Raw genomic sequence first — 27,623 nt, 5'->3', positions numbered from 1 at the left:
ACCTCTAAACAAGTTGGACATTATGTGCACTTTACGATGTCAGAATCATGTGAACAATTGCGCTTTACAAAATGTATTTAAGCTGTTTAATTGGTGGTCTAAGAATAAAAAATAAATATATATATCGTATCCATTTCTACATTCTTTCATCCTCACGTATTTCCCTTTTTCCCCCATCTCATTTTATTTATACAATAATTTTTTAAGTTAAAACTATATGCAGAAAAAAATAATTCTATAATATACAATTATACAATATAATAATTATATTATATTATATTATAATTATATTATATTATATTATATTACATTATATTATAATATAATAATTATATTATATTATAATTCATAACGCAAGTAATTAGCTCATAGTCTACAAGACTGGTTTTTTAAATAATTTCATGACACATTTTATTTGTCATATAAAGCATCACATACAATATTATCCAAAGCGTAAGCAATTAGTTCACACTCTACGAGACATATTTTATCATATTTTTCGCGCAATAACTTTACAGCGTCGCTTTTATTAGTGATATGATTTTGACGCAAAATAGTAATAAACTTCTTATCGCTCACGCTGTACGTATGTTGATCCAATTGATGACATATATAATCGACACAATCTTCAAGTTCATATAGGAACAATAAGGTTGACGGCTTCATGTACATATAATTATCGTGCAACACCAACTTTATAATATTTTCGTCGCGTATTTTTACAAGTTTTATAATCAGATCGCGAACTGCAAATCTTGAAGATACTGCACAAATCGTTGTGCAGTCAAATAAAGTTGAATGCACAAATTGTTCAATATTTGCACGTTGCTCTATAAACGTTTTCCATGTCGCGTATGGCAAAATTATCTGCCTTTGTTGTTGCCAAGCAGTATTTCCACATGGGATATAAGTCCCACGCTGATTCCAATATCCAAATATTTGTATGCTGTGGCGGTCAAGGCGTATCTCCTACCCAAGATGCGTGGAGTATAACGCGGCTTCGATAATGCTCTGTAAAAAAGAATATAGCGAGCAATAGAAAAATATAAGATTTAAATATATAGATTTTAATTTAATTATAAAATACTTACGATTTATCGTACGCCTCGTTCTGTTGGATCGGAACGTAATAGTTCATGTTGTACATTTCTTTTTAGGAAGCTTTTAAAGTCCGTCTTCAAACCACCGACTGAGTCCACCGACTGAGGAGCAAAGTTGTCGAGGAGTTTTTGCCGTCCGTCTTGTAACACGCAAGTGATACGGTACCATTGTCAAAACTCTTTTTATATTGTACATCCCTCCACAAATTTTTAACCCTTTGTCTTAACTGGAGCACCCCCGACAAAATTACAGCGTTGCCGGCGTTTAGATCACGTGATCATCTAGAGCCAATCACGTGAAACATGTTTAACGTATGAAACGCTTATTGCAATGTTGCCAATTCTACAGCAGTAGAGAACCCCCCACTCTTTTCTCGCGTAACAGACATAGTATGAGGGGGGGGAGGGTAGAAAGCGGTATTTTTTGATATCCCCTAATAAAAACATCTTGAGTAAGAGGATAGTACCCCATGGGTGGGAGCAAGAGGGTGCAATGGGTGGGAGTGAGAGAGAGAACGCGTGTCGCGATCTTTTCCCGCCGTCTCGAGACATGAGGAGGGGGGGGGTAGAAAGCAGTATTTTTTTGATACCCTCTTATAAAAACATATCAAGTTTTTTTCAAAGGCACCGCAAAATAGTTTACGTCTAATATCGGTTTACTTCTGATAAGCGGTTCTTCTCGAAGCCCCCCGTGTGACGTCATCCCTCCCCGGCGTAATACCCCCACGCTCACAAGTTCTCCTGCACACCCGCACCCCTCTCGGAGCTCCCGAGTTAGAACCGGCCTAGTATTCCTACTTGTGCAAATGTTATAACGCTCGAATAATGAAATATTACGTACAACTAAATATTCACTAATAACACTCTTGCGAAAGTTTAAAAAATAATAGTTACCCATATCGTTTAAGAATCAATAGTACTATATTTAAAAATTATTATCTTAAGAATAAACATTAATTAACAATCAGTTTATTAATAAAATAGATCTACGCATACATATTTAATTGTTCAGACTCAATTAATAATTAATCTTAATAAAACTATATAATATATTAATAATAATAATATAAAACTTATTTACATCAATCAATATTACAATTTAAATTATTATTTCAATAAATAAATATTATAAATAATTATGTTAATTATTGAATTAATGTGTAGCGTCTATTAACAATTAAATTTTGGAAAAACTAAGCTTTGTAATGAAAAAAATATTATTTAAAAAACCTCCGCAAGCGTACAAGCCGAAAAAACATTAATTAATAATTTATTTCGCATTTATTATATTTAAATAAATATTTTATATGCATAAGATGCATAAATTCTCACGCTCAGATATGAGTAATTATGAGTCACTTGCAAAATTGTTTTTCGAAATGTAATATGATATTTTTCTGGGATAAAGTTCCGAAAAGAGTAATTCTCCGATCGCGCTGAAATTTTAACCAAAGCTCACCCTTGATTAGAGAAGAAAGTGCCTAAAAGGATTTTTGGCGACAAAGCCTCGTTTGCCCCTCAGCCCTCTTTAAAGTTTTTACAGTTCTTACTAAATATCTCGGAAAATATAAATTTTAGAGAAAAAAGTTTGATACAAAAAATGAAGCTCATAAAAAGCGCTACAAAAAAGTTTATATACATTTTTTACGTAAACCTATTATTTTGGCTGTTATAAAGAAAAAAAGTATTTTTTAAATCAAAATTTTTTAAGTTTTTATTATATATCTCGGAAAATATTAGCGTAAAAAATAGGTATAGAAAATGCGTGGTATACAGAACACACACACACACACACACACACACACACACACACACACACACACGAGGGGGGGGTGCAAGTAAGGCCTTCGCCCCCCCTTCCGCACTCTCCCGCTAGGGATGCTCTGGGCAGAAGTGCGCCAAATTCAAATGAGTACGTTTATAATAAGAATCTCGTTTCGCATGGAAATTCGCAGAGTTGTGCAGAGAACGCGTGGGCAGTGGAGGGGCTCCGCCCCCTGCACTTCCTCCCCGTAATTTTTTCTAACCTAACCCACACATTTTAAAGTCAATATTTGGTTAATGCGAAAATATTGGAAATGAACAGCGTGGAAAGTTGCAAATCTATGTGGTACTGTACAAGCATGGACGTCATTTACTTTACGTTTCATAAATACGATACATAATATCAATGTTTTACGTAAAATAAATGATGTTCACGCTTATGCAGTACCGCATGAATTTGCGACTTATTACGCTGTTCGTTTCCAATATTTTCACATTAACCAAATAGCGACATAAAATTGGTGAGTAGTTTCATAATTTTTTCATAGTTTTTGCCATTTATAAAGTTGCAAACCCATGTGGTGCAGAGAATGCTTTGCACACACACGCACGCACGCACGCACGCACGCACACACACACGGGGGATGCAAGGGGGGACCTTCGGCCTCCCTCCCGCACCCACCCCGTCCAAGTCGCTAACCCATGTACACATTGCAAACAAAGTAAAGTTCACATGTGTTTGCAGTTTTCCAATACAATTTTTTTTCGAGTTGCGAGTTATTTTGGGTCATAACAGCCAAAATAATAGATTTACGTAAAAAATGTATATAACCTTTTTTGTAGAGCTTTTTATAAGCTTCATTTTTTGTTTCAAACTTTTTTCTCTAAAATCAATATTTTCCGAGATATTTAGTAAGAACTATAAAAACGTTGAAGGGGGCTGGGAGGGCAAACGAGGCTTTGTCGCCAAAAATCCTTTTAGGAACTTTCTTTTCTAATCAAGAGTGAGCTTTAGTTAAAATTTCAGCGCGATCGGAGGATTACCCTTTTCGGAACTGTACCCCCATTTTTTTCTAAATCTACATATAAGCTCCAAATTTTTAATTTTTTGATTTTTAATATTTTGTTTTTTGCCGTTTATTATTAATAAATCATGTTTTAATGTAAAATACATTATACGATCAACAAATAAATATTGCATTAAGCACGTCTTTACTATTTAAACTTTAAAATAATGCAACTTTTACGTTTTTTAATTACTTCTGATATTTGGTTTATTGAATGAATAATGATTTTCTCGCTCATCGATAAATATTCTTCTTTACAAAAAAATAATAAGAAATAAAGCGATTTGAAATATACGTGAGCAAGAAAATCGTTATTCATTCAAACAGTAACCAAAATTATTCAGTTCAAATATAGAACATAATGTTGTACAGACGATATAAATAAATATATTATAATATAAATATTAGAAGTAATGAAAAAAAGAAAAAATTGCATTATTTTAAAGTTTAAATAATAAAGACGTGATAATGCGACTTTTATTTGTTGATCACATAATGTATTTTACATTAAAACATCATTTATTAATAATAAAGGGCAGAAACAAAATATTAAAAATCAAAAAATTAAAAATTTAGAGCTTATATGTAGATTTAGAAAAAAATGGTTGTGTTATTTGTAAAGAGCTTAACAATACTAGTAAATCTAGTTCAAAGGGGGTATACCCGGTGTAGGAGGTGGTGTTATATGTGTAATTTGCATAGCAAATCCATTCATCCCAATCCGTTTAATCTTTATTAATAAAATGCCTTAGATATTTGGCCAAGGTTCGATGCGATCTTTCTAATACGCCATTGCTCTCGGGATGATAGACGGTTGTTTGTATCTTGTTTATTTTGAGCTTGCAAATATTCTTAAATACTTCGCTCGTGAAATTAATGCCCTGATCTGTTAATATGCATTCCGAAATTCCGTATTCTAAGACAATTTTTATTACAAATGCTTTACTCACGGTATTCGGTTCTTGGTTAGGAAGGGGCATAGTTTTATTGAATTTTGTGAGGTGATCCTGAAATGTCAGCAGGTACCATTTTTCACTTTTTGTCAGCGTTAACGGTCCTACGACGTCTAGAACGCGTTTTTCAAACGGTCGACTCGGTGTATCAAATAACGAGCGGCACTTTAAGTCTGCGAGAGAGCTTATTCTTCTAGCAAAGCTCACATTTCTTGACGTATCTTTCTACGTCGGCCGTTAATCTATACCAGTTATATTTGAGATGTATTTTTTTTATCGTCCGCTCGATTCCCTGATATTCTCCTGTGGGGGCATCGTAATATTCGTATAAAATTTGTTTCTTTTCCTCTTCAGTATATTCTTGTATTCTCTCATTATTTTCTATCGACGTATTTAATTGCGTGCAAACACTGTCTTCTTTGAGCGCAAGAACCTTATCAGTGTCTTCCGTAACGTGAGCCTCTCGCTTCACGTTCCAACTCAGCGCGTCGGCATTCGCGTTCGCTCCGATCTTGCGTATGATCTCATAATCATATTCTTCTAATTTTAGTCGCCATCGTATCAATCGTAACTCGGGGTCGTTCACACTGAATAATCGTGTAAAAGACTTGTGGTCGGTGAGTAGCACCCGTTTGCCCACGTCACTATTGGCCACGCGTCAATATTGCCCACGTCAATATTAATCAATTAATAATCAAACCCATGTACATTGCAAACAAAGTAAAGTTCACATGTGTTACAGATTTCCAATACAATGTATATGGGTTAGCGACTAGGACAGGGTGGGTGTCGGAGGGGAAGCCGAAGGCTCACCCTTGCACCCCCCGTGTGTTTGTGTGAAATATTCTCTGTACCACAGGGTTTGCTATCAATTTTTATGCCCCTAAACTGAACAATTACCCACTTTATAACTTACAAACAGATTTTTTAAAATTAATTAATATTGACGTGGGCAATAATTGACGCGTGGCCAATAGTGACCTGGCCAATATTGACGTGGCCAATATTAACGTGATCATTATTGATGTGGGCAATATTATGCGTGGCCAAATTGACACGTGGCCAATAATTGACACGTGAGCAATATTGACGTGGTCATTATTGACGCGTGGCCAATATTGACGTGGCCAATCCATTCCATGGTCAATCGGGAGCGTGGCCAATATTAACGTGGCTAATATTGACGTGACCAATCGGGACTGTAGCCAATATTGACGTGGGCAAACGGGTCACTCTTTCTCCTCTTTCTCTTCACTCTTGTGTTCGGCGGGGAAGCGATACAGTCGGGAGAGGTTCAGTGGCGCACAGTACAATTGGACACGTTGCAATTGCCCACCGTGCTATTAGACACGAAACATTGCGCACCGTTCAATTGCGCAACGTTCAATTAGATACCGTTCGATTGAACACCGTTCAATTAAACATTGTTCGATTAGACACCGTTCGATTGGACACCGTTTGATTGGACACAGTTCGATTGGACACAGTTCGATTGAACACCGGTCGATTGCGCGCCGTTCGATTACACACTTTTTAATTGCACACCGTTCAATTGCACACCATTCAATTGCACACCGTTCAATTGCACACCATTCAATTGCACACCGTTCAATTGCACACCGTTCAATCAAACGCATATTAAATATTCATACGTTATGGCTGCGTTTGCAACGTATACATGGGTTAGCGACTTGGACGATGTAGGTGCGGGAGAGGGGGCCGAAGGCCCCCTTGCATCCCCCTCTGGTGTGTGTGTGTGTGTGCGTGTGTGTGCGTGTGCGTGCGTGCGTGCGTGCGTGCGTGCGTGCGTGCGTGCGTGCGTGCGTGCGTGCGTGCGTGCGTGCGTGCGTGCGTGCGTGCGTGCGTGCGTGCGTGCGTGCGTGCGTGCGTGCGTGCGTGCGTGCGTGCGTGCGTGCGTGCGTGCGTGCGTGCGTGCGTGCGTGCGTGCGTGCGTGCGTGCGTGCGTGCGTGCGTGCGTGCGTGCGTGCGTGCGTGCGTGTGTGTGTGTGTGTGTGTGTGTGTGTGGTGTGTGTAAAGCATTCACTGCACCACATGGGTTTGCGACTTAAATGGTGTGCAATTGAACAGTGCGCAATTGAACGGTGTGCAATTGAACGGTATGGAACTGAACGGTGCGCAAATGAACGGCGCGCAATCGAACGGTGCGCAATCGAACGGTGCGCAATCGAACGGTGCGCAATCGAACGGTGCGCAATCAAACGGTGTCCAATCAAACTGTGTCCAATCGAACGGTGTGCAATCGAGCGGTGTCCAATCGAACGGTGTCCAATCGAACTGTGTCCAAACGAACTGTGCGAAATTGAACAATATGCAATGTTTCGTGTCTAATAGTACGGTGGGCAATTGCAACGTGTCCAATTTTACTGTGCGCAAATGAAGACCTCTCGATACAGTCACACGTTCACCGGCGAGGTGTCGACTCACGTGCTTATTTCGTGTTTCACCACCAAAATGCACATCAGAGATTTTCTATTCAAATGAAATGCATCATAATAATCGTTGCATATTCTATTGAGTGCTTGTCGTTCTTCTGGGTTGAGATGCCGTATGCGTAAAAGTTGTCTTATGCGTTTTCCGGGAGGGAGCTTTTTCTTGTAGTCCGTCTCGGAGGTCACAGACTTGTTGCATAATACCTTCTTCGATATTTTCCACGGTAACGATCGACGTGTTGATTTCCACCTGTTTATTCATGGTATTGATTACGCTTATGGGGCACATAAGTTTTTTGGTTCTACCACGCATCTTCCAATATAGAAGTTTCTTTCGCTCGGATCATTCCGGTTTTGTTCCGGTTCGTCATTGCACGCACGATGGTCTCGCTGCGCGGTTTCAGAATAATTTTGTTATATGGTTTGAGTCGCAGGATCTTCTATAGTTACCTCCTTATTGTTATAATCGCACGATACGTGCTGGTTAATCAGGAAATCAAGGCCGATTATTCCCTCGTATTTCATAGGGAAATCGTCCTTCACTACATATATGGCGTGTTTAATTTCTCGCTCGCCTATCTTAATAGTGGCATGCATCTTCCCGTTAGTATGCACTCGATGGCCAGTTATTCCTACTAGCGCCACTTCTTCGGAATAAATTCTCGTTTTCCCTTTCAAATCCTTTATCTTGATTAGAGAGAGCGTTGCACTGGAATCGAACATGTCGATCTCGCCGGCGCGGGCATCTTTGATCGGGAGCGTAATTAGGTAAGATTGTCGCCTCAAGGAGCGTTTCATCTTACGCGCGTCACCTGATACGCTCAAGCGCGCGTACTCTTCTTGTCGCTCGTTTCTCCTTCTTCCTCGTTACTGCCCTCGGAATCAGAGCTCTTTCTTTATTATTGCTTCTTCGTCACTCCCGTTGTCTCTGCGCTTCGCGTCTTATTCTGCGCCTTGTTCTTGTTCGATGCCTTCAGCTTAGGCGGTCCGTGAAGATCCCAACACTCGTTGCGAGTGTGTCCACGCTTCTTACAATGTCTGGAATATTTATTGATTACGTTCATACGCTTGTCAGGTTGCGGGAGGGCGTAACGGTTACTACTCCTGTTACTCCTTACTATAATGTCCGTACTTGACGCAATTTCAACAACGAGCTTCGCGCTTGTCGTCGCGCCTCGGCGAGTCAGGTTTCTGTCTCACGGTTAGTCCCTTGATTCTTTCTTCCGCGCTCGCAACTGCTATCGCGTTTTTGGAGCGTAGCGTGTTCGCACGATTGGACTACCGCCTTCGTATCTTCCCGTAATCCGATTTGATAATTTTCGAGCGCTTATTGTTACAACATTTCTAAGATGACATCACAACATTTGTGTTTGACCATGTACTAATATCGGCCTTCGATCACCGTACAGGTTTACCGTGAGTTTGTCCGTACGTAGTCCGTAGGCTCGAGTGCTTTCTTCGCTTCAGAGTATTAAAGTCGAGTTACAAATGCGTAGTACTCCGTTTGTTCACGTAGCACTCTTTCAGATCGATTTTTAATTATTCGAAATCGCTTATCCTTCACGTCTGGAAATGTAACATGACGCGCTCTTTTAGTTTTGTGCATAGCATCGCCCCTAATAAGGACACTTCGCATGACGGATCGATGTCCTCGATGCTTAAGAACTTCTGTAATTTAATCGCGTTGCCATCAAACTCATACCGTATCATACCGCGAGCTTCTTTCAATGATTTACCCTAAAAAATCGTTTTTTCTTTAAACGGCCGCCATTTTGCCAAAAATCGATATTTTTAAAATCGGCTACGATAAAGACTAGATAATATTATTCAGTTTAAGAAAATTCTAGGCTGGTCTGTTTCAGATAAGTCCTGTACGAGCTGCAATTGGCACCGCGGAGCACCTTTTTTCAACAAGGTCTTGCGACGAAGACAATATCTCCGCCATTTTTAAATATTTTTAATTCAAATTTATTCTGAAACATGTTCTAAGAATGTATTTTAAAGTAAAGAAAACTAGGATTAACTACATACATTACGTTTTGAAAAAAAAATCGAGAAAAAGGCCTATTTTTTACTTCTCTGGGTGTATGTAGCCCCTTAATTCAATTTTAATATTTTATATTATGCAATATTATATTATCGATTGTGAATGCCTCGCTCACAACAGTACCTTTCGGTGCAACAAATATATTTTCCGGAATCGTTCTTGCCCAAAGTGTTGAAACTCGCGGAAGGAGGGTTGGTGAAAGCCTGGTCCTCAAGTCACGGAGACACTCGTTTTTTATGTTAAAAAATGTTTATTTCCTTTAACGTACAGTTTAGCTCTCAACATACGTGGACGTCGGAGATGCCATGTGTTACAGGCGTCGCGATAAGATATGGTGCACAGCACTATGTTAGCACGCTACTCGGCCGCTCGCTAAAGATTCGTTCTCCTGGCTAAGTCCCGATTAACGATTATTCTAAGTCCCGCATTCGACACTTGCTCGTGGAACGCGCGTTACGGCGTATTTGACAAATTACTGACCCGTGGTCTGCTAATGGACAGCCGCTTAAATAATGCCGCGAAATAAACATATTTAGGAGGAGCAATAGGCCCTCAATATGACCATATATAGTCATGGCTGCGCGCATCCGGCGCGTGGGAAATATTCGCGAGCTTAGCAGCAATTGCCAAATTGCAAATATGCATTTCCGGTGGAAATGTGGCGTGATTGTTGCTAAATTAAAATTAGTAGAATTGAGAGCGATGCCTGGTGCGTTGACCGGTGCGATGACCGGCCGGCAGCGCACAAGGCATGAGTCACTTAATACCTTGCGATAACATGAAACTTCCTTGGAAAGTTTGCAATGCGCTATTCTTACTTTAGTATGTCTTTATTTTAATATTTTAATTTAATATAAGTTGTGAGTGATTCTGCCTCACTCATAACAAGGTGCTCGCAAGTCACGCACTCGCGTATAATATACGGCGGTTTCGCGCTGTGCGTTTACTTGGCGCGAGACACTACCGTGTCTCCTGATATCGTATTTTATATATTAAGCAAACGTCATCATCAAGTGACAGCTCTATGTACCAAAAAAGTACTTTAATTCTATAAAAAAACTTTGCAATTCTATAAAACCAATTAAAAAAATAGTTTACTTAAAAAAATGTCGGTAAAAGGCGGCTTTAGGAATTCCTTAAGAATTTATTTTTATAGAAAAAAATGATACATGTAACACACACACACACGCGCGCGCGCGCGCGCGCGCACGCACACGCACACATTAAAATACACATTTTCAATTTATACTTTTCGCAAAGCGATGCATTCTTAATTTCATTCTATCTGCAAAGTACGGTAAATTTTTAACAATGTACAATAATGATCATCAGCAACAAAAGGATCAAATGTATTCATTAATATCGTTCTTTATGTAAACAATTCATTTTTGTGTATATAAAAATACATATTAAACTTTTAAACATGCATATTTGTAAGATCCTGACTGGTATATCCGCTTTGCATTTATGTTTCTAATTTTTACGTACTATGAAATGATTATTTTTAGAAAAATAATATTATAAGTTTAAGAAACGTTTAATAGAACCTTAGTGAAAGTTTTATATCCTATAGTTAAGCTTTACATAATTGTATATTATCTCAAACAAATTAAATGCAAAATAACCAATTACATTAATACACACAACGACTACATCTAACCATGTCTATATCCTACTTAAGGATGTGTATTTCTATCCTTTATTTTTTACACCCATTTTTTAACCCTTACTCGATACTGTAAAATGTCGGTACTGTAAAAAATCAATCTAATCCCAACTAAATTTAACGTTTAATTAACTATCGCAAATTCACAAAAATCGCACTTGGCACATTTAGTATTAGTTTGGTATATCTTCTTCCACTCTTAGTCCGAAACGCCATTCATCAAGCAACGAATGTAGTACTGACATTCGAGAGAAGCAGACATACCGAGCACTGGAGGAGGCTCCCCAGTGTACAGTTTGTAATTATTCGGAATTTTTCTTAAAATTCTTTTGTGAATTTTCTTGTTTATTATCTTCAATTAAAGGTAAGCAAATGTATTATAAAAAATAATCTAAATTTTTTAATAAAGTATTTAAACAATTTTCTTGTGTCATATCTTATAATTTCCGAAGTCGAATTCGACAAAATCTCCTCGAAGAGGATGATGCAGAGACTTTTTGTGAGAAAAATACATAGAAAAATTGAATTACTTTGAAAATAAGTCACTGTATTCTATGCAAATTGTTTGTTACTTTTTCCCTAAAATATATTACTTTCATCATGAGAATTAATACCTTTTTTAAAATGCGCAATGTTCGACTATTTTTTTCTTAAAGAGTTATATCTTGAGAGTTACAGGTTAAATTTTTAGCTTAAAATATTAAAAATATTGTATGCGTTATAATTTTTTTTTTTAAATAAGTAATTTTTTGTATTTTTTCTTCCGAAAAATTTTTTCACGTACTCAAAATCAAATTATTTAAATTAAAAAACTATTTTGTCTCAAAGTAAGATATTTGAAAGGTAATCTGAAATTTTTTTAAGTCACTAATGTCAATATCTTCTTTGTGGCAAGCATTTTTGTCGTTAAGGTTCCAACAGACCTCAGTGTACTAGTTATGAAATTCCACTAAAGTGTACCAGGTAAAGGTTAATATCTGTTTTACTTTGGTGGAGGTTGGTTGGAGATTTAAATGTATTAATATTTTATACTTTAAGTAAATTATACATATAGAAATAGTTTTTATAACATTTTATTTTTATTATTTATAAACGATGCAATTTCATGGTTTACTTCTTTTATTTATTTTTTATTCATATTTTATATATTAAAATTTCAATTAAAAATAATAAAAATTTCCAATTCTCTTGTAATAACTGCTTTAAATATTCAGGATAATTTATGCAAAATTTTATTGTAATTTTAAGGTTAGTTGTTTTATAAACAAATAAATAAATAAATAAATAGTTTATTTGCAAAACCAATCCTTGCATCACAATAAAATTTTACATAAGTCATGTTAAATACTTAAAGTATTTGTGAAAAAAATTGTATAAATATTTTTTATCATTATTTCTTAAAACATTACAATTAAAGCACATTTTTACTTCTTATTGAAATAAGTTTTAACCCTAATCCTACACACTACAAATAATTTGGTATTCTACACAAAGGGTGTAACGCACCCCAGCCTTTTTAAATGATTATTACTCGTATATTATCAAACATTTTGGTTAAAAAAAAATTTTATAACATTCTTTAAACTCCTAAAAATAATATCCATAAGTTATTTTTGGACAATTTAAAATTTTAAATTTAAAATGAAAAAATTCATGTATCTAAGCAAAAAAACTAGTCTATAACTGAAGCCAAAAATCAGTGGGATTTATTCTACCCCACAGTGTAAGATTAGGGTTAATAAAGGAATAACCGCCGCAAAATTTTTAGCATTTTTACTTTCACAATTCAAAAAAATTAGTATTTTTCATAATTTTTTAGTTATTTTTATTATTATTTTGAAAGTAAGTGTAATTTATATTAAAAGGTAAACCAAAGTCGTCAGTAGAGAGAGACAAACAAAACGCGAGAAAGAAATAGAGAGGAGTAAAATGTATGTGTGTTTTGTATGCAATAAAATTATGCTTATATATATTAATCTCAAAATCTTATTTTAATATTCTCATATTATAATATCTATATTTCAATATTTTAATATTTGTGCTTTAAATAAAACACAATTTTTATATTGCAAGAACCGTAAATTCATTTGTAAGATCGTAAATCCAGATAAAGATCAATAACATATCACAGTTTCAGAATTAGATTTGTTACGTCTTAAGAGTAATGTCATTGATAGTATCTTTATCAGAATCATTTCTCAATTATGCATCATAAGTTTTTGTTTTATCCCAATAATTGACACTAGTTAGGCGTGATCGAAATACAGAAGATATTTGCGATCTCTAATCGACCTTCACTTCCTGAGCACAATCAGTTATCGTTTGTTACCTTCATTCATAAACAAACGTATATAGAGTTACAGTTATATAATTAGGAGATTATCAGCTATAATCATTTCTCATCTGGCCTGATCAAGTAGCAATGAAGCTGCCACTTCCACGTCGTACTTGGTCTTCTTTAGAACATTTTCGCATTGTTGTTTAGTAGCTAGTCCCAACCTGAAATTATAAAATATGATTCTTGACGTAAATTATAATCTAAAATTAACAAAAGTTTATATAAAAAGCAAAGTAGTATAACTTATTAATTTTTATAAGGTAAGAGGAAGAAGGTTAATAAAGCCCGATTTTAGCCCACTTTAAATTTCGGTAATTATTTACTTATACGGAGCCACCTCCGATTTCAATGTCCTTCACATATGTTATCAGGGGCATGACCCTGAGTAACTTTTCCTTATAACTTAATCGTCGGTCATTGTTCCTTAAAGAGTTATTAACAAAAGAAGTTTAAAAAATATCTATGTAGAATAAAACTACACACACACACACACACACGGATGGTTGCGAGAGGGGGTCCGCAAGTCCTGTTATCAAGGTCATCATTTTGAGTAATGTTGTAAAGATTTTAGGCCGCGCTCGGCATTTATTAAAAGTTATTAACACGGAAAGTTTTTATGAATTATATGTAATTTTTGATGTTGAAATTTTGATTATAATATTTTAATAGACAAGAAATGGATGTAAGAACAATGAATTTATTAATTTATATTTATTCATTTATATTTTTATTTTTCCTAACTCTAACCCACCAATTTTACGTCGCTATTTGGTTATTGTAAAAACATTGAAAACGAACAGCGTTATAGTATAAGCTTGGAAAGTCGCAAACCCATGTGGTACAGTACAAGCGTGGACGTCGTTTACGTTCAAGTTTATTAATACTGCAGTAAAAGTGCCGAATGCTTTGTGTAGAAAGTCAATAAAAAGTCAACAAAAACCAAGAAAAATGTTGAGCTCGAATATTCAATTTTTCAATTACATTTGATTAATGACATTTGATTATGACATTGAAATCAGAGGTGGCTCCGTATAAGTAAATAATTACCTAAATTTCTTTCTGAACTATTGTAAATAATTTCTTACTTGTTAAACTAAAGAGTTTTTAGGTAAAACGAACATGTAGTTAAGGTTAAATAATCTAGAAATCGCATAATAGTTTTATTATGACGCTTTTGAATTTATCTTTCCTGACCTAAATAGCAAATCGTGGAGAAACACCAATTCCACGTTCACATTCTTACGGAAAAAAACTACAGTTAGAAAATATCAGTTGTGTACCCTGCTCAAAAGATCTGATAGAATCAGATAAGAAAAAATTCTTTTAAAATTGAATCGTGTTTTTGATTCGTAAATATTAGATTGTTTATTAAAAATACGTGATAGTTTCTATCTTTCTGTATCGTATTTTTCATATAGATTACCTATCGTAAATCTAGTTTAAAAAATGTAAACGTTTTACTTTTCTTGTACAGAATCGTTTACTCAATTAAAATGAGTAAATAATAAAAGTAATATGTGGTGGTCCTTTTTCACATCGTCCTCTTTCGTAGAGAAAGAAACTGATTATTGCTTGTCTTAATCGTGTTGCGGGTGGTCTTTATATAGCGGGTCGGCTGCATCTGACTCTTGAGAGAGTTCAATCGCCTACCAGCCTATCGGCGGCGCCGCGTACTAACTAAAAAGTTGGATAGAAATTGATAGAAACATATAGAAATTTGATAAAAAAGTTATAAAATTCTATCGTTCTTCATCGTATCTGAATTAAACGATTAAAACTTTATCTAAATATGAATACTTTCCTATATGATCTTATCTAATTATCTTACTAAATAAAAAAATTACGATTTAAAGTCTATACAAATTAATCTGAAATTGTCCCTATACGTTTCTATCAAATATATGTTATGGAACAATAATCATTTTCTATCGTTGTCTTTATAATAGAAGATATTTCAAGGAGGGAACAATTATTTTATAATTTCGCCGGACAAAACATTATATTGTTCTTTATCGTATCCGAATTAAACGATTAAAACTTTATATGAATATGGGTACTTTCCTATATTAGTCCAGGCAATAGGTAGTTTTATCTTGCAAAAGATCAAGGAAACTTTAGACTTGGCATAGTTCTTAGGTTCTTAGGTTTAGCATACTAAGTAATATTCTGAGTTTTTGATCTTGAAACGTTGCCGCTCGCGCCGCCATCTTAAAAAAATGGAGCAAAAAATCACCTTTTCACGAATATCTCGTCTCCGGTGTGAGATACGTGAAAAATAGTTATTATAAAAAATGTAAAGTATAAAATTCTCTACATTTTATGTTGTAACATGTTTTCTCAAATTAATAGTTTCCGAGATACAATGCGATAAAGTGGAGTATTTTTTCCAATTTGTCAGAAAATTTCAATTTTCTCTGAAAATTTAAATTAGTTATTAAATATTTTTTATTTTTTACTTTTTTCTGCACCACCGTGGAGGTAAAGTAAAAAGCGCGTTTTTTTTATGTGGTTTCCCCAATAGGTCTAATCTACAATGCACTGTCTCAAGGAATAGAAGATCAGCGTTTTAATCTTTTCAATCTTTTAAATGAACCCGGTTGATCGAGATCGATTGGTTCAGCCTGAGAATTCTCTTCTTTTTCTTCTTCTTCAATCTTATTTTCATCGTCTCCCATTTCGTTGGTGAAAAATTGATTGATTTCAAGAGTTTCCTCATCATCATTATCATCGTCTTCATTATCAAAGTTTGAGAGTACTTCTAGGACGTTTTGACACGATACTCCGTTACAAAAAGCACACGTAATAGAGCACTTTAAACCTATCTTCCTACATCCGCATGCTTGTCTACATCCTTCTTTGCATTTGCATGACATAAATTTCAATAGTACTTGAGGAACTAGATCTTTCGTAGTTGTTATTGGAGTAAGGCCAATATGAAATGCGCTGTTTTATGGTCACCTGTTTTAACTGTTTAATTATATTTTCGTGTCCATTATTTCATTTATGTTTAAGTTCACACATATTGGTAATTTATTATGACTAAAGAAGACTAAGTATAGTCGAAACGTTTTGAACATTTTTCAACACAGTGTTATTAGTCGCGTTTATAATTATATAATGTTTATTTAATAAATTATAACGTATTAGGAAAATTTTGTCTTGGCTCGATATATTGACCTGCTTATTGTATTATTTTTGCTTAGCACTAACGAGCCCTTTATAATTGTTTGTATTGTAGAAAAAATTAGTATAACGGCCAGAGAACGTAGGTTTCTTATACCAATTGGTAAATAATGTGTTACCGTCCTTAATAATTGTTTTTAAGAAATTAATCGAGTTGTTAATTTCAGTTTCGTAAGTGAACTGTAGACGCGGGTGGTAATCATTAAGTGCATTGAGTATGTCATTAACTTTAGATTTTGGGACTATTGCAAAAATGTCGTCAACATATCTATAAAAAATGGGAACAAAATCAAGTGAACCAAGGCAGTGATCTTCGATCATCCATAACAATGTCCGCAAGAATGGGTGAAAGTGGAGAGCCTCCATGGGGCTGCCGAAGATCTGTTCATATATTTGTCCATTGAAAACAAAACTGTGGAGCCAAGAATTAAGTCAATCGTGTGTAAAAACTGGAGTAAACTGAATGTGGTTACTTTAGAAATATCATCTTTTTTCAATTCCCTTTATAACTAACTCTTTCGGGATATTAGTAAAAAGTGCTGTGACATCAAAAGAAATGAGCCACTCATCAGATTCGATTTTCAACCCGTTGATCTTTTTAACAAGCGACCAGCTATCTTTTATATACGAATTAGGTTTGGGAACTGAATCGACGAAAATGTTGTGTATGTATTTTGCTACATTGTAGATAGAGCTGCCCAGTGCAGAAACGATAATTCTTAATGGAAAATTAGTCTTGTGTATCTTCGGCAGTCCACAGGATCTTGGTAAATTACCATTCGTACAGTGTAATTGTAAATAAGTGCGTTTATCGACCATGTTGTTGTCATACCAAAATTTGATCAAATCATGGAATTTATTTGTAATTTTTCGAATAGGATCTTTGTTTATTTTGTGGTATGTAGTTTTGTCATCAAGCAAGTCAGTTATTTGGTTTATGTATGTCTCTCTATCCATAATTACCATTACCTGTCTTTTGTCAGCTTTTGTGACAAAAGCATCGTCATTTAAACGCAGAAACTTCTTACATTTCTTAAATTCATTGGAGATGTGTCTGTCAATATAATATACTCACATACTGTTAATATAAATAAATTCTTTGGATTATTAAAAGGGAAGATAATGCAAGAACAAGATCTATCTGTAAATGCAAGGGTAGAAAGATTGATTATTAACATAGTAGATACATTAAATATAGTAGCTCCAAAGAAAACATTTAAAATTCCAAATATATGGTATGGGAAAAAATGGTTTTTGAATGATCTAAGAGTAGCAGCGTCGGAAAAAGATGAAGCATATTGTAGAGCTGTACAGGTGCAGGACTGGTTAAAATATTATATATAAAGTTGAAAGAAATAAAGTAATTAAGCTTATTAAAATTAAAAAGAAAAAAATGTAATAAAAGTATATAAAAGATCGAAACAAAAATAATCCGGCAATAATGTAGAAAATTTTAAAAGAGATAATTAAAGGCCATCGATATGAATGTATGTTGCAAGCGTTGCGTTTTATATCAATAAGGCAGAGATTGTATTATAATACGTGTATATTTGTGTTTAAAGTGATGAAAGGATTATTACCTAATTATTTTAAAAATAGGATACAGATAGTAAGAAGGCTGATACGACAAGCGGATAAATGTTGCGGTTCAATCTCGGCGAGTGAGAAGCGCGCAAAAAAGCATGTTTGATAAGGATATAAAAATGTATAATTTACCACTTGAAATTATTAGCAGCAAGAGAATGGAACAGTTTAAAAGAAAATTGAAAGAATATATTTTAGATGTTAATTAGTAATAAGGTAATTTTTAAGTTACTTATTGTATTTCGAAATAGTTGTAAAAGTTAAATAAATATCAATCAATCAATCATTCAATCTCTCTCTCTCTCTCTTTCTCTCTCTTTCTCTCTCTTTCTCTCTCTTTCTCTCTCTCTCTTAAATAAACAATAACTTTTTATCACAATAATTATAATTTATTAGCCGATTAAAGTTTGGAACGTTCTTGGAGCGATTATTTAAAAATGATTTGGCCCACTTCTCCTTTGGCACAGAGAACTTTTTGAGTGCCGCACACAAAATGCAAAAGAGAGCAATCCAATAATCTGATACAATTTAAGAAATTCCAAGATCTAAGGTATTAGATAAAAAATCAAGGGACATCACGGTAATGTCACGCGCCAAGTTCGTATATAGCGCGAAATCGTTCCATATATCTTTACGCGAGTCGGCGAGTTACTATGAGTATCCGAGATTATCGGATCTCAATAACGGCTGAACTGATCAAGTTCTAAGTATGTTCACTCAAAAGCTTAGATTCGAATTATATAATAAAAGTGTTTTTATTTTTTCTCTACATGTCCTATGTATGGGCGGATATTTTGCAATGCAAAATTCAAATCAGGAAATTTTCACGTTAAAAAACGTCATCATCGTTGTCGTCAATCCTCGAAAATCTTGTATGGTTGCATAGCTATCGATAAATAGCAATGTTTCTCGCTAGCAAGTAATCACGAAAAAGCGAGTGAGAGGACGAGAGAGCGAGCGAAAGATCCATGCCGCGTCACCCCGCTACCAAAAAGTCACGATTTAGTTCATCCGAGGTAGTCATTGCGCGCGTTGTTGTGTGCGTCGTTGTACGCGTCATCATCCGTACAATGCCGGACCTTTGTATCATGCACGACGTAGTCCGCGTCCGCGCTTTCGCGCCATTGCCAATCGCGCGACGCCGGCACTAGGAGAAGACCACTGCCAGAAGACCGCGACTTTTAAGGTTTTCTACCGTTAGAGAAGAGTTTCGAAAAATTCATATTCACGAATACAAGTTACGAGCAGTAAGCATTCTGCATCTGGTCAAATCGACGCTAATCTCGATTATGATTTCAGGGTAGGTTTTTTTAATAATAATAGTGTCTTCCGCAGGGTGTATCATATTCTTCTCTTTTGCATTTCATGTGCGGCACTCAGAAAGTCCTCTGTGCCAAAAGAGAAGTAAGTCAAATCATTTTTAGCAAAGGCAACATTTTTTAAGTAATATCGGATTAGGTTTTTTGAATATAAGGGTATCCGCAGGGTGTATCGTATTCCTCTTTTGCATTTCGTGTGCGGCGACACTCAGAAGATCCTCTGTGCCAAAGAAAAAGTGGACCAATTCATTTTTAAATAATGGTTCGAAGAACGTTCCAAAATTCAATCAGCTTAATTTATTTACATGTGTAAATAACTTACTTTATGTTACTTTTCTTACTTTTTCTTCTTATTATTTCTTAACTACTTCTAATTTTCTCTCTCTCTCTCTCTCTCTCTCTCTCTCTCTCTCTCTCTCTCTCTCTCTCTCTCTCTCTCTCTCTCTCTCTCTCTCTCTCTCTCTCTCTCTCTCTCTCTCTCTCTCTCTCTCTCTCTCTCTCTCTTTTTACTCGCCCGCTCATTTTTCTTTTTCTATCCTTCTACTTTAGGTTCAAATAAAGTTTCTTCTTCTCTTCCTTTTAATATAATAACTAAAAATAAACCATAACACAAAGTATTAACTTATCTCAGAATACTAATTTCCATAAAAAATAAAAATTTTGTATAATATACTTATTTAATTGTACAACGCATAGTGTTATACTAATCTTCAAATTAGACACTGCCGTTTTTTTCTGCACAATATAATCCACGATGTAATAGGCATATTATTAAAATGAATTAAAATATAATCAGAAAAAAAAAACCAACATAACTTAGTTTTATCATTTTAATTCAATCTCAGTCTCGATCTTTAATTTGATATGATATAGATTTAAAAATTAGCTTATAAATCTTCATATATATTATATAAAAAAAAAGATACCTATCACTACAAAATAAGTGAAATCACAATAAAATTACCTTTTTTAAAAAAGGTATAAAAATGCGCCAAATATATGCGCGCAAGAAACACCCTCAAAAATCTATTCTTATAAAAAATAATTTTATTTGGCACTACAAATGTATGAAATTTTAATCAAGCGACGCGGTAGCGGCGCGATGCCAAGTACATACATAAAGAATCCTGCTGCATGATGCAAATGACGCAAACTTCACTGCGCAAATGTCACGCCGCTACTAAGCTTTATCTGGAATTTAGCTGTCAAATTCACTTTCAGTTAAAATATCTCAGAGACTAAAATCATAATCAAAAATCTAATGGCAATTTTGTTATATAATATTGATGTGAGCTTTCGATTGCGACCACTCCGAGTAAAATTAGTATACTCATTTCTGAGATCTCGTAATCTCTTGCGCGAAAAAGCTCACTTGGATTATTTTTCTCATTCACATGTACACACACACGCAAAGTTTGTCGTTCAAGGGGCTTCACAATGTGCCTACATATAATTTTATAAAACTAAAATAAAAATTATTTCGTAATGTAAATGGTGAATATTGATACGCGAAAAAATATAATAAACTTAATAATTCTGTGATCTTAAGATCTCTTACGCGAAAAAGTTTATTTGAGTTATTTTCCACAGATTCACATGTACATGCACACACACACGCAAAGCGGTTTGTCGTTCAAGGGGCTTCACAATGTGCCTACATACAATTTTATAAAACTAAAATATATAAAAAATTATTTTATAATATAAATGGTAAATTTGATATGTGAGAAAAGTATAATAAATTAACAAAAATAAAATAAATATAACAAACAAATACATGATATATATGTAAATGTCAAAAAAATTAATATAAAAATTAATAATAAAATTACAACAAACGTTTGAATATTCAAGCTATAATTACAATTATATGTATATGTATAATACATATTTGTGCGTGCGTGCGTGCGTGCGTGCGTGTGTGAGTAATGTAAGTGATAATATTAGTACACGAAAAAATTTAATAAAATTAATAAAAATAAAATAAATAATAATAACATAAACAAATAATATACATGATATATATATGTAATAAATATCAAAAATGTTAATAAAAAAGTTAAAAAAAATTTTTAGAATTACAAATTTCTGAAGGAGTAATTAAAAAAAGAAGTAATTCTATAATTTTTACAAAAAAAAGTGAAATCCCATAAAAAAACCTTAAAAAGATAAAAAACATACGCCAAGTACATAAACGCGTGCTTTTCAAAATAAATTTGAGATTGATACAGTTAGCCAAGTATATTTTAAAAGACTTAAAGAAATTTATTAAATATCTATTAAAAAATTGCTTAAACGAGCTTGATGATTAAATGATTAAAATCAACCAACGGGATTATAGTGAAGCAAAAACTTGGCGTGGTTAATTTTATGGTCGCCAGATGAAATTTTGCCCCCTTATTCACATTTTTTTAATCGCGAGGCGCGCAACTATCGCCCACTCCTTTTAATCGTTCGCATTCTTCAATTGAGTTTTTCATAAAGGAGTTGAGGATAAGAGATTCTGGTACCGCGGAGGTACAGCGTGCTCCTCCTCGTGTTCAGAACTCATTTACTCCGTTTATTAATTAAATAAGGGTGTTCGACCCTTACTGCCCTATTCCAAATGGTCCCGCGCGAGTGCGAATTCACCGGCGCCGGCGAGAGCGTAGGCTTACCCCCTCTCAGAGGAGTAATAAATGAATTAATTTAATTAATTTGCGCCATTACTACTAATGATTTAGAGCCGAGGCGCCTCAGAGGGAAGCCGGCTAGAGGGAGGATCACTCCCCTTTTGGAAATTTTTCGATATCTAATTCGGTTTATTAATGAATGATGTTTTTAATTGACGCATGCGCGCCGCCAGAGCGGGCCGCATGCTCGCAGCGCGTGATATACCGGGCCCGGCACTGAGAGCGCGTGAATCCGTCAGCGTTTGGTTAAAAAAATGTGAATAAGGAGGCAAAATTTCATCTGGCGACTATAAAATTAATCACGACAATTAATTAGTTGTCGAATTGGATGACAGGCGTTAAATGAATTATTGCTCCTCTTTCCGCGCTTTTCACCCCCGAATGCCCTAACTTGCGGGTATGTAAGCCGCTATTTTCGGGCGAAATTCGAGATTTTGCCTCCTTCTCTCGCGCCGAAAGTCTATAAGAGTCACTCGTCGTAATTTTGAACTTAGAATATTTTTCTTATTTCACGAGTCGGAACTTAGAATTATTTCGATAAACGCAATTTTGAACTTGGAATAATTTCGCGATTTCCAACATAGGTTATTTTCACGAGTTAAACTTAAAATAATTTCAATTGATTCAGATTGAAGTTAAAATATTTACGTGATCTTACTCTAGAGAGACTCAAGGTGGCAATTTCTCCCTTCATTTATTAACCCATTAACGCCCAAGCGCACGCATTTTCAACATAATTTTTAGCGACTTTATTTGCAACATTATAGATCCATAAAAAATTCGAAAAGTATAATTTCTTACGTAAAATTTTATGCTCTTTCAGAATCCATTGTCAAAAGTTGTGTAAAAAATAGTCCAAAAAAGTTATGGCGGGTTTTAAGTGAAAAAATATGAAATAATCGCAAAAACTTTTTTTTCAATACTTTTTTTTTACATTGAAATAGTATGAAACTTCAACTCTTTTTGCAACCATCGGTGCACAAAATATTTGTACTTTAAGGCTATATTTTTAGAATTTCTCAAAATTGTCATTTTCATTGAAAAATGGCGGCTACATTTGCGAGTGGTGAAACAGCGCATTGCTGCGTTCCGTGAGGAGCACGGCAGCCCCCGTCCCCCGCTGAGTGAGCGCGTTTCAGCGTTCTCTCGCGGCCCCTCGGAGGATTGCGCTTTCGAGTTCTCTCTCTCTTTGTCGTTACTCATCCGGTGAGAGACAGCTAAGCCAACGGTGCGGGAAGGTGCGCGCTGAGAAGCGTACGTCCTTCCCCGTCAACCCCTACGAAGTCTTAGGACTTTAGCGTAGGCGCGGGGCTACCGGGCGCTATATGCGTTCCGCCATGAACGACAGCACCGAAGCGGAGCGGACACCATCAGTGCGGCTGCAAACCAGGCGCCTCCACCCAAGTCTATGGTGCGAGGTATTCGTCTCCCGTCATAGACCGATCCACGCCTTAGAACGATCTAGTGTCCTCCGAATAGTAATAATAATCGTCGCGCGAAGCACCGACCGAACGCGTCGCCCGACAAATCAAATCGCAACCTATTACACTAAGTATCTATTAAATTTATGAGAACTACATTTTATGAGAAATGGCATTTCCTGTTACAGGACGGGAAGATCAACTAATAAAACATATAATTAATTTAAATTCTTATAACCGTGCTGCACCTGCAACTCTCTCTGTTTCCGCTCGGCAGAGAAGAGCTTAAATTATTATAAAAATACGGAAAAATAATAGCTTTCGCGATCCTGATCCCACCGGACGTAACAATATTTACCTCTATTTATTATACCTCTTCAGTAGTGCAATTCTGTAACTCGTTAAGAAGTATCGGTATCAAAGAACAAGCTAGTCCACCTTCCCCAGGAACTTAGAATTTTTGACCCGGTTAAATTGTGGTACTGTGACCCTCAACTTGGATCGGATATCCATTTTGGGAATTGGAAGAAGAAGAGGTATCGGTATCGTTATACAGTTTTTGCACAGATATTTTATATGGTAAAAAAGCTGCGCAACGACAGTATAACGATACCGATACCTATTAACGAATTACAGAATCGCGCTACAGATTCATGAGTGCTACGCGTGCTACTCCTTCTTGTCACTTCTTGTGTACTTTTTACAGGCACAAATGGTTAGAAATGGTCACGCATGCTTGTGTGTATGTGTTCGATACGCCAAAATGTGGCTTTTATTTCCCATAGAGCGGATTACGCGAAAACGGAACAGCGGATCGCCAATCATGGGATCGTTCTGATAGAACTCTTTCAAAAATTCCATCAAAATAGTCCCGTGATTGGTGGTCCGCTCGTTCCGCTCCGCATAATTCGCTCCATGGGACATTAAGAGCCATATTTTGGCGTACTGAAAGTAACGGAATATCCGTGATTGGTTGCAGAGTTCGATACGCCCGATACGCGCGTATCGCAACACGCGCCATGAAACGTCACCCTTAGTCTATAATAATATGATTTCTGTAATTCAACTCATTGTAATTAAAAATGTAAGTAAATAAAATATGTTTACATTATAATAAATAATATATTGTAAAAACTTATAATGCTTATTAGAATTTATTTTAATATCTTTTAGAATTTTTTTAGTATCAAATTTTAATTTAAAATTTATAGTAGTTGTACATGTTGAAATTTTATTTCTTGTTTTTTTATTTTTTTTATTAATCTTATAAATTTTATAAATTGTTGTCAAATAAATGTTTAAATTAACTGTCATTTGTGAGTAACGATAATTGTAACAAACGTTGCGAAAATATAACTATTTAGCTCAACACTAGTCCAAAGCCGATTGTAAATTTTAAGGAATTCGTTTTTCTTTTTTGATTTTCTGCATTTGTTCTGTTACAATTTCTTCGTTGGGAAGCAATTCTAAAAACCACGCACGCATGCATGCACGCACGCACGTACGCATGCACGCACGCACGTACACATGCACGCACTCGATCTTCGTCCCCCTCCGCATTCACCCCGTCGGTAGAGGTGCCCTGAGTAGAAATGCGTAAAAGTACGGTGCGTACTTTGTTAAAAATAACCATGTCAGTTAAGTAGTAATTTATGATAAAAATGTCGAATATGTAACCAAGTCCCAGTGACCTTGACCTTGACATATGTTGTCAAGATCATGACACTGAATAATGTATAAAAGGTTTTAGCCGTCGCTCATTGTTCTGCGAACATAAACATAAACCTGTGAAGCAAGGTCCATCCTATTTGACTAAAGTTTCATAAATACGATACATGATATCAGTGCTTTACGTAAAGTAAACGACGTTCACGCTTATGTAGTATCACATCGGTTTGCGACTTTCTACGCCAAACAAAATCCACGCTGTTCGTTTCCAATGTTTTCGCATTAATCAAATAGTGACATAAAATTGGTTGGATTAGAGTTAGAAAAAATTGCGGGGTGAGGTGCAGGGAAAAGGGCGAAGCCCCATCCACGCGTTCTCTATAACTTCACGACCTTTCACAAATTTCATTCCATATTAATCAAAAAGCAATGGTACAATTTTAAATCTTTTTGTTCATAACTTTTATTTTTACTTCCCCCGACAAAAAATTATTATTTACATATTTTTTAACAATAAAAAGCCACTACAAAAAATTTCAACCTATTTAAAAGTGGTTCAAAAAAATTATCTTATTTTGAAATTGCCGGTTACCCTACACTGCTTGCACTACCTTCAGATCTAGTACAGCTAGTTCAGTGCACTAGAACTCGTGCACTAACAAGAGAACCTTATTATTCTATGCGTAAGTTAACATATTTGAACAAAAATTGTATATAAATTTAAACTTTTTAAAATATACAGAGAAATTGATTAAACTACTTATTAAACGACAAAATTAAAGGAACAAAAGTTTGAAATAGCGCCATGTTCATAAATTGAGCAAAAAATCTGAATTTTTTATATGATGCAGTGCGAAGTGTCAACTTAACCCCTACAAAGTCTCCCTGCTGTGGATCCAGTAGTTTTGGAGTTATGCACCTCGAAGCAACTTTCTGTCAAAAACAAAAGCTACAAGGTAGCAGTTTAAAAGGTGCAGGGCAATCTGATGTGAAAAACGGCCCGGAAAAATTCCGAAATAAGCTAAGCAAGTTCTGTAAATGTCCTTTTTTGGAGTGTTCCTGTTGCGATCTGACACCCCCCCTTCCTTTTCAATGATTCGCAACCCCTTCATTCTAACAATGGACACAACGTTTTGCATCGCGTCCGTCTATTCGAGAACAACTCTCTAGCACCGCTCGGTTTTAAAATCGTTAAATGTCAAAGGTTCCATCTTTCTATGACCTCTACCACCCCGCGAGAGTGAGTTGAACAACTACCCTTAACATTAATCAGCCCCCGCTGGTGCCTCCATGCATCCGGAAAATTCGGAAATAAGCCGAACTGCACCTGTAGAAGTCTCTGGTATTCCTCCCTGACCACGCACAATATCCACCTCTTTTAATCTCTACCTGCTACTTCTTTAATCAGACGAATCGCAGTTGCGCCAAGCAAGTGATGGCTTTAGGGCACGACTTGCATTCGAGACCAAAAAAATTCTTGTTCTCTCCGCAGCCATCTTGTTTTCATCCCTTATTTGTGTTAGGTTTTCTTTCCTCTCTAGATTTTTCTCTATGTGCATCTTTCTTTGCTTTCATGCCTTTTTCAGCTGACTCTTCGTCTGCGTTCTTTTTGTTCCTGATTGCTTTTTTGTTTCCCCTGAAAAACACATTACTTTTCCGCGTACTCTCTCACATCTCCTCCACATTTTTTGTTTTTTATGTTTTTTATGTGGGGCAGCAGAACATTGTTAAAGCAAAACAAAAAAAATTGTGGGGGATGTGGAAAGCTATTGACAAAATTGCAATTATTACATTGCGTTATATTATGCTCATTATATGTATATACAAATATGTTTATAAACGTAAAAATAATATTAATAACTTTAATTGTCTGTAAAAATAAAAAAATTATTCACAGCGCAAGAGAATTTTTTAATCACGCGAATGGACCAGGCATATCTATCGTAGAACGCTCTATCGTAGAAACACAAGGTCACGCGCGCGATCGGCGGCTCGGCCGTCGAGCCTACAGCGGTAGTGGGGGCATAGCAGGCAGTGCCTCAGGAATCGAGGCGAAATGTGCAACTAATTCCGAGCACTGCTCTAAGGTAAAGCACTGGTTCTCAATCGGTGGTCCGCAGACTTCCAGGGGTCCGCGAGAACTAAATAAGGGGTCCACAAAATAAAGTTATAAACCTATAATAAATTAATATTGTTGCACGCGTCGCCCAGTATAATGTCCGGCCGCATGAGTCAGCTGGTTCAGCAGATTGATATTATCGATCGCCCGGTTGCTAAGGAAAACGTTTTGGGTTTTTGATGTCGGTTTTCAGAATTGTCAAGCTCATGTATATAAAGCGTTTAAATAAATACTTTTCTCTTATTACGAGTGAAAGTGTTATTTCTCGCGTG

At 35.5% G+C, this 27,623-nt stretch overlaps 1 protein-coding gene across 3 annotated transcripts in view; it reads right to left on the bottom strand.

Moving 5' to 3' along the window:
- Positions 1 to 9,611: 9,611 nt before the first annotated feature.
- Positions 9,612 to 27,623, bottom strand: part of LOC105832564 — a 99,409-nt gene continuing 81,397 nt past the window's right edge. For all 3 annotated transcript variants that reach the window (XM_036285277.1, XM_012673654.3, XM_028194796.2), the window contains one exon: positions 9,612 to 13,546. In XM_036285277.1, the coding sequence (XP_036141170.1) occupies positions 13,447 to 13,546 (100 nt within the window). In that variant the 3' untranslated portion in view covers positions 9,612 to 13,446. The remainder of the gene's footprint in view (positions 13,547 to 27,623) is intronic.

Source organism: Monomorium pharaonis, chromosome 4, assembly GCF_013373865.1.
Source record: "Monomorium pharaonis isolate MP-MQ-018 chromosome 4, ASM1337386v2, whole genome shotgun sequence".
NCBI lineage: Eukaryota > Metazoa > Arthropoda > Insecta > Hymenoptera > Formicidae > Monomorium > Monomorium pharaonis.
Note: the sequence above shows the minus strand (reverse complement) of the source record. Positions and strands in the feature narration are given on the sequence as shown.